At 32.6% G+C, this 8548-nt stretch overlaps 1 protein-coding gene across 1 annotated transcript in view; it reads left to right on the top strand.

Moving 5' to 3' along the window:
* The first annotated feature begins 6756 nt into the window (after window positions 1-6756).
* Window positions 6757-8548, top strand: part of LOC137656485 (uncharacterized) — a 19029-nt gene continuing 17237 nt past the window's right edge. Inside the window, exons 1-2 of the mRNA XM_068390660.1 lie at window positions 6757-6817; window positions 7718-7848. Coding sequence (XP_068246761.1) covers window positions 6757-6817; window positions 7718-7848 — 192 coding nt within the window. The remainder of the gene's footprint in view (window positions 6818-7717; window positions 7849-8548) is intronic.

Consider the following 8548-nt stretch of genomic DNA (forward strand, 5'->3'; position numbering starts at 1 on the left):
GGAACAACTTCGCTCATAGCATACACAAACAGACATATTTTTACACTGGATACCAGTATGTCAAATGTAGACGGATAATGAGACGTTGGAATATGGGTTTTCTTCTCTTTATTACAAAAAAGTTTGTAAGTACACTACACTGTACACAGCTATCACTCTCTCAAGTACGAGAGCCTTGTCTACTTGAGCGCACGAAGGCAACTAAACTCCCCTCGCTATCAAAATGCAATCTTGCAACAACAACATGCCAAGTTATAGGTTTTTGTGGAATTCTCATGATTATAGAGTTCATTGACGTACAACACATATCTACATACAAGAATTAGGACACACACATATACATATATAAATGTATATATATATATATATATATACATATATATATAGATACATATATATATATATATATATATATATAGATATATATATATATATATATATATATATATATATATATATATATAGATATATATATATATATATCTATATATATATATACATATATATATATATATGCTTACATCCATATATATACGTACATATTTATATATATATATATATACATATATATATTTGTATACATATATATATATATATATATATATATATATATATATATATATATATATATATAGATATAGATATATATACATATATATACAGTATATATATATATATATATATATATATATATATATACATAAATATATATATATATATATATATATATATATATATATATATATATATATATTTATATATATGCATACTATATATATAGGTTTGTTTGTTTCCACTAATTCGTTGGTTTCTTTTTAATAGGCCAAACAACTATCACTTCTAAAAATAAATATATAGTTTGAATATTAAACACCTCTAGAAAACTATATATATTGCACATTCTGATTTCCTGTTATCGTCATTCCTAAGCAAAACCTCTCTCACACCATCTATTCATATAATCTACGTCTTCCTCCCCTTTTCTCTATTATCGATTTTGAGTCAGACTTTTTCACCAGCTCATCTTCGGCCATTCTTTACATAAGACACTAGGATTTCAATACCTGATGTTATCTATCATTTCATCTTAAGAGTAAATAGAGATTACTCGACTGATAATGTGTATCAACAACTAATTTCTGCGATCTAATCATAAACATTCCATTGATGATACTGTACAAAGAAATGATCCACCAACGACTTTCAAAACAACCCGTCTACGAAAAAGACAAAATAAGTGCAATTATCATAAATTGCTAAAGGTTCATAATCGTTAAATACTTTCATTGTCAGTAGTGTACCTTGGTTAATCTATGACTACTCCAAACATCTTCAAAAGGCTGTCTGAACAACTTAATCTTAGCAAATTCCCCAGGAGAGGACTTAAGTTGTTTGACGAAAGGCGTTAGTTGTTGGGGATCTTTGTCGCACGACCTGGTAGTTTGCTTAGTCTGCGACATGTTATCGATTCCTGGCTGTTATATAATAATGACTGTTCCCAACACAATTATGCAACACTAGCAACATGTAAGACACCAAATATATATAATCAACTAATATTATCTAATTATAAATCATAAGATAGTTAGACCGAAGATGGAAGAAGAGTAAGGAGAGTTACAAGGATGTCAAGCTTTTAGACCTCACTGTATATGACGTCATTTGGTGAACTCCGTTAGGAAGGAGTACCAAGATCACTGTCCTTTTCATATCGATAAGGATAGCATCTGCCACACTCACACATTATGGTAAAATGTGTCATCTAAACTGGTTGTTTTAGTAGGTCCGATGGAAAGAAAAATGTAGAAATTCTTCCATCTTGGTTACACCCTAATCCTAGATTATATGCCATCTTATAATCAATTATGGTCAACTTGTGGCCAACTAGTCTCTGAGGCAAGCTTTTTATAGTTCCTTGCTATTCGTTGATATGTTATAGAATTGCTATTATCAAGTGAGAGCTAAATAGCTTCCACCTTATCGGAAGTAACTGAATACTGGGGCTTTAAACCCTCTCGGATTACATGTGTCTTTTGTAATACGAGTATTTATATAGCCATGAAAGGGACAGATAATTACAACCTGGAAGAATCGAATTTCATTAAATAATGAATTATAGTTGGTCAAATTTACATAATTCCTCAAACGATTTATTAAATAAAAATTCTTCTGTAAGTGAAATGTATAATAACAGGAACTAATCAGAAGCCTACTTGATTTAAGAAAATCTTTACTTTTTACAAATTTAGGTTTAATTTCACGTTAAATTTAGGAGATGAGAAAGTGACGACGAAAGTTCCTAAGCATTTTCTGTATATTCATTGTTAACGTTTTATTAAATTGATGAAGCCCTATTTACAGCACGTTCCTCAGAATCATTCTAATGCCTTTTGCTGTCGTATATACTATATATATATATATATATATATATATATATATATATATATATATATATATATATATATATATCCATAAAAGCTACCCTCAATACTAAACATCCATATATAAATATAGATTTACTTCCGTGTTCACATTCAGGTCCTTGAAGACCTTCTAGCTTTACTTGTTTATTTCAGGAGATTACAATCCACAACACTGATTGTAACAAAGCTTTGGAATAAAGAAATTTTAAATTATAATATAAGTACGGTAAACCTTCAAGGTCTCACTCCATTTGCTCATAGCAATGAACAAATATATAGATAATTTACATCATTTAGAATGGTTTGGGATACGTTGATCTGTAGGGCACATGAACCATTAAGAGGATAACTCACTATATATAAACAATAAGTATTCACCATAAATACCCAAGGTTTAACAAATAATCACACGACTAAGTAGAATTGCAGGCTGGAAAAAATACTAATTGAGGGCCACAGTCCTAGACATTGGTTACAAGCTAAAGAATCCCATGGCACACTGACCTACTACATCTCCTTTTGAGTACAATTGCCGGGTGACGTGAGGTGACTTGCCTTTGTATGTTTACATATTTGGTGCCAAAGGTGGACATGGAGAAACTGAAATAGATATTTATCAAAACTCTGACTAGTTGCTACAGGCCAGATACCCATATGTCATGATTAGATGTGCCAGCTTCCTGACTAGTATCGTGGTAACGTTAACACGTTACAACGATACTAGTCAGGAAGCATTCGTTCGGCATCAGATCAATCCCAGCCCAGGACCGTGCGTTTAAACTGTTTACTGGGCCAGCACAGGACTGCGAGTTTAAACTGTTCACTGGGGAGGGCACTGTTGTTGCAAGGCACCAATTGGGGGTTGGGCTTGCTCGGCTGACGTTCTGGTGCGCATCTATTGTGATGATACCGGAACTGAAACCAGACAATTTCATATTTACCTTGAAAACAGAAATACTGCATATATATACATATATATATATACTGTATATATATATATATATATATATATATATATATATATAGATAGATATATATATGTATATATATATCTATATATATATATGTATATATATATAAATATATATATATATATATATATATATACATGTATACATACATACACACATATATATGTATATAAAAATTAACATTCATATTCATGTATACACACACACATATATATATGTATATATATATATATATATATATATATATATATATATACATATATACATGTATGTATACACATATACATACATATATATATATATATATATATATATGTATATTACACACACACACACATATATATACATATATATATATATATATATAGTATACATATAGGTTCACTTAAACTTCTCGAAAACAAAATCCTGAAAATCAATTGCTCGAAAAATTATTTCTCGAACTCTCAATTCCTGGAAAGGTAGATTACTCGAAAGCAAAGGCTTTCGAGCATTTTTTTTTCGACATTTAGACATTAGAAATTCCTGTTGTATTACCTTAACCATGTCCTTTTCAAAATCAATCATTAATGTCAAAGGCTGGAACATAATGATTTCTTCTTTTAAAATCACCAGGAACTTCTTATTGGTAACTTAACTTCAGTTTTATTAGGTAACAATGCATATACAAGAGGCAAATTTTACCTGATTTCACGCCATGAATTGTATGCAGTTGAGCAAATATCGAGGGAATAGTTTTAAAAGTTCTGCCAGAATACCATTGCTCCGATTAAGATATAGATTCTTTTGGGATGCAAAAAACTAATATACGCCCATTTGTGGGACCAGAGTTATAGACGAGAAATGAATCTCCTTTGTTGCTTCTCGTAAACTGTCCAGGGATATCAAGACCAGGGAACTATTAGGCAAAGCATGTTCAAATCATTTTTTTCGTTGGTTCTTTTCATATTATCTTCTGACGTAAGGGAGCTTCACAGCTGCAGCACCACTTAATTCCTTTGGGGTACATAATACAATATACTGTATTTCGGTGTATCTCAACTATTCAACGCATGTTCTTTCACCTTCTCTATTACTCCAGAAGCTTCAATTCCACAATCATTTCCTGCATGATTATGATTTCCACTTTGTTTTGTGATGCTATCATCGACAGGAATGACACAATCACAGCATTTCTTTTCTTTGACATTAAACATTTCCAATTTATCTTATTGCTCACTGATTTATCTATAATGTAAAGGTAACCATCGAAACACAATTTCTTCTTTCCTCTTTTCCTTATGTAGATCCATAGTTGAAGGTTTCCAGAAAATTTGAGGAAAAAGAAATAAAAACTAAAAATAAAGTTCATAAAACAGTCATTAACGGCTAAGATAATGGTGCTGAATCGGATTTAGAGTAGTTTAAAGAAGGAATATTGGCTTTTGAGCAATTCACATGGAATCATATATGTATATATATATATATATATATATATATATATATATATATATATATATATATATATATATATATATATATGTATGGCCATTTTACCCCTTTGACGTTTTTTTCCTGCTAGAATATGTAAAAATGTAGTACTAAAACAACCGTTAATGTGACCTGTCGCCGAGTAAGGAAAACATTACTTTTCACTCTTCTCTTCATTTAGCCGGAAATTGTGTAAAACATGAGTTGCTATTTCTGAGGAAGGTGGCTAGTCTTGGCAAGTTCTCAATCGCTTGGAAAATTTGTGCTGCTCTTTTGAAAATAATCTGGCCTCAATCGGCAGACCAGACTTGTATTGTTGATAACTGGTTATTGGCACTTATTAACAATTGTGCAAAAACATTTCAGATCCCAAAACTATGGAGAAGAGCTAAATTTGTCCCCTTAATAAAACCTGGCAAAGGCCTAATGATCTGTAATAGCTATCGGCCAGCATCTCTTCTGTACATCTTATATAGTCTGTACGAACGAATGATCATGGCCACATAGCTTCCACAGTCAAACAACTAACACCAGATCAGGCTTGTTTCAGGGCAGGAAGATCCTACTGCTCTCAGGTACTTACCATAACACATCGTTTCTTTAGAAACTTGCCAAAGTTATTTGCTACTCAAGCATTGTGCATTTCATCCAGTCACTGCTGAGTAACAGACTTTTCTTTGTTGAAATGGGAGGTTAGAAACGTAGATGGCGAAAACAGAAAAACGGCTTCCCACAGGGGTCTGCGTTGGCATCATGTCTTTCAACATCTATACCAACAACAAACACAGTTTAGAGATATCTGTAGATTTATATATGCAAATGATCTGTGCCTAGCCATCCAGTCATTTACTACTATTAAGAGTAAACTATCAGATGCTTTGAAAGATCTTCATTTATACTTCAAGCAAAACTTTCTTTGTCAACCTGACGAAACACAGGTATTTGCTTTCCCTTTTAAAAACTACCGGGCAAAAAGAGAGTTGAACATCTCTTGGACTCATAAGAAGCTAAAGAATGATAGCTTCCCTGTCTATTTAAGTGTTACATTAGACCGAACATTTTATTTTAGGGAGCATGTAAGGAAAGTAATGGAGTAGGTAGCTACCAGAAATAGCCTCCTTAGCAAACTTGCCATTTCAAATTAGGGAACAAATCCTCCAACCCTTAGACAATTCCCATAAAGTTGAAGCATGTAGCATAATTACTGGTGTCCTAAGACCAACACCCCTTCCAGTACTCTACAGATTGGCAGGCATTACACTACCGTACTTCAGCTGAACAGCCGAAAAATATAAACAAGAGAATGATGAGAGGCACCTGCTATATGATCGCCAGGTAATTAGACAAAGATTGAAATCCCGCAAGAGCTTCATAACCCCCACTAGCCTCGGAGTCAGCAACTTACCTCCTAGAACACTAAAGAGAAAAAGACCATGGCCCATATGGTGAGGCCAACAAGAGCCCATGTGAGTCTCTTCCCCATGGAACAAACCTCTGTAAAAAGGATTGGGTTACTCTCAATTGAGCAGGAGCTATGGTTGGAAGGACTGGAGACAATCTTCATAAGTGGCATCTCGCCCCTCTGCTGAGTGCCCATGTGGGCATCTCATCCAGACAATGGACCACATACTTCATGGGTGTGAACTGGGGACAATCTGTACAAATTTGGACCTCTACGAATGTAATCAGATTGCTATGCAGTGGATACAATGTTGGAGCTATAAGCTGCTATGCAGTGGATACAATTTTAGAGCTATAAGCTGCTATGCAGTGGATACAATCTTAGAGCTATAAGCTGCTATGCAGTGGATACAATGTTAGAGCTATAAGTTACTATTCAGTGGATACAATGTTAGAGCTATAAGCTGCTATGCAGTGGATACAATGTTGGCATGATAAGATATGATGATGATGATGGTTACAGAGCTGATTCTGAATGGTTACCAAGTTTCAGTGAATAGGTGATGCAACTATGAAGTTTATATCAACTATTCTATGATAATCGTCATTAGCGTACACAACCCATCAAAAAGGACAGATAAGTATTTAGATAGATATGTGCACATAGACTCAACCCTTCCCACCCTGTCCTCATTTCCTAACTACAACACGACAGATGTGATTTCCAAGTGTAACTCTCAGAGTATCCCCTCTCACCAAGGTATGACTGCCCTCTCCCCCTACCTGAGGGACAGGGAGAGACCGAGTTGTTATACTTCTGGCAATGCCACTCAGCGTGACTGGATAAAAGAAAGAAATATATATATATATATATATATATATATATATATATATATATATATATGTATGTATGTATGTATATATATATATATATATATATATATAATATATATATATATATATATATATATATGTATATATATACATATATATATATATATATATATGTATATATATACATATATATATATATATATATATATATATATATATATATATATATAATGGGGTATGAAGTTGAATCCTAACAAAACTCAAAGAATGATTGTACGTAGGACAAGGACAGTGGCTCCTCAACATCCTGATCTCAGCATTGATAATGTTTCTTCAACTTTGTATGATTTTTGAAATTTTAGGTGTTATTCTCGACAGCAAATTTACTTTTGAGAAACACATTGGGCCTGTGTCTTCTTCAATTGCACAAAAAAATAGGCTTATTGAGAAAGTCTTTTAAGATTTTCGGTGATTAATCTATTCTAAAGAAGTGTTTTGATTCTTTCATTCTACCTTGTTTCGAATATTGTTCTCCTGTCTGGTCTTCAGCAGCTGAATCTCATCTTAATTTGTTGGACAGGAACTTACAGTCTATTAAATTTCTTATTCCTGTTCTAGGTATTAATCTTTGGCACCACCGTTCAATTAGTTCATTATGCATTTTACATAAGATTTTTCAGAATTCCGACCAGCCTTTTCATTCATATCTTCCTGGACAGTTCCATCCTGTTCGTAATACTAGGCAGGCAGTTAGTTCTAATAGTCAGGCCTTCTCAATTATGATCAGGATGCCTAAAAACTTTAAATCAATCAATCAATCAATCTCCATCATGATGCTCAATACTACACAGTATTCTAGAAGTTTTATTCCAGCTGTGACCAGTTGTGGAATGATCTTCCTAATTAGGTAGTTGAATCAGTAGAACTTCAAAAGTTCAAAGTTGCACCAAATGAACAGGCTGACATAAGTCTTTGTATAGTTATTTATGAATTATTTGTTTTAATGTTGTTGTTTTTCAAAATGTTTTATTTTAATTTTTCATTACTTCTTATAGTGTTTATTTATTTCCTTGTTTCCTTTCCTCGCTGGGCTATTTTTTCCTGTTGGAGCCCTTGGGCTTATAGCATCTTGCTTTTCCAACTAGGGTTATAGCTTGGCTAGTAATAATAATAATTATAATAATAATGATAATAATAATAATAATATATATACATATATATATATATATATATATATATATATATATACATATATATATATATAGTATATATTATCAAAATCATTTCCTACGCCTGTTGACGCAAAAGGCCTCGGTTAGATTTCGACAGTCGTCTCTATATCAAGCTTTTAAATCAATACTTCTCCATTCATCATCATCTACTTCAAGCTTCATAGTCCTCAGCCATGTAGACCTGGGTCTTCCAACTCTTTTAATGCCTTGTGGAGCA

This window comes from Palaemon carinicauda, chromosome 17 (genome assembly GCF_036898095.1).
Source record: "Palaemon carinicauda isolate YSFRI2023 chromosome 17, ASM3689809v2, whole genome shotgun sequence".
In the NCBI taxonomy this organism is placed as follows: domain Eukaryota; kingdom Metazoa; phylum Arthropoda; class Malacostraca; order Decapoda; family Palaemonidae; genus Palaemon; species Palaemon carinicauda.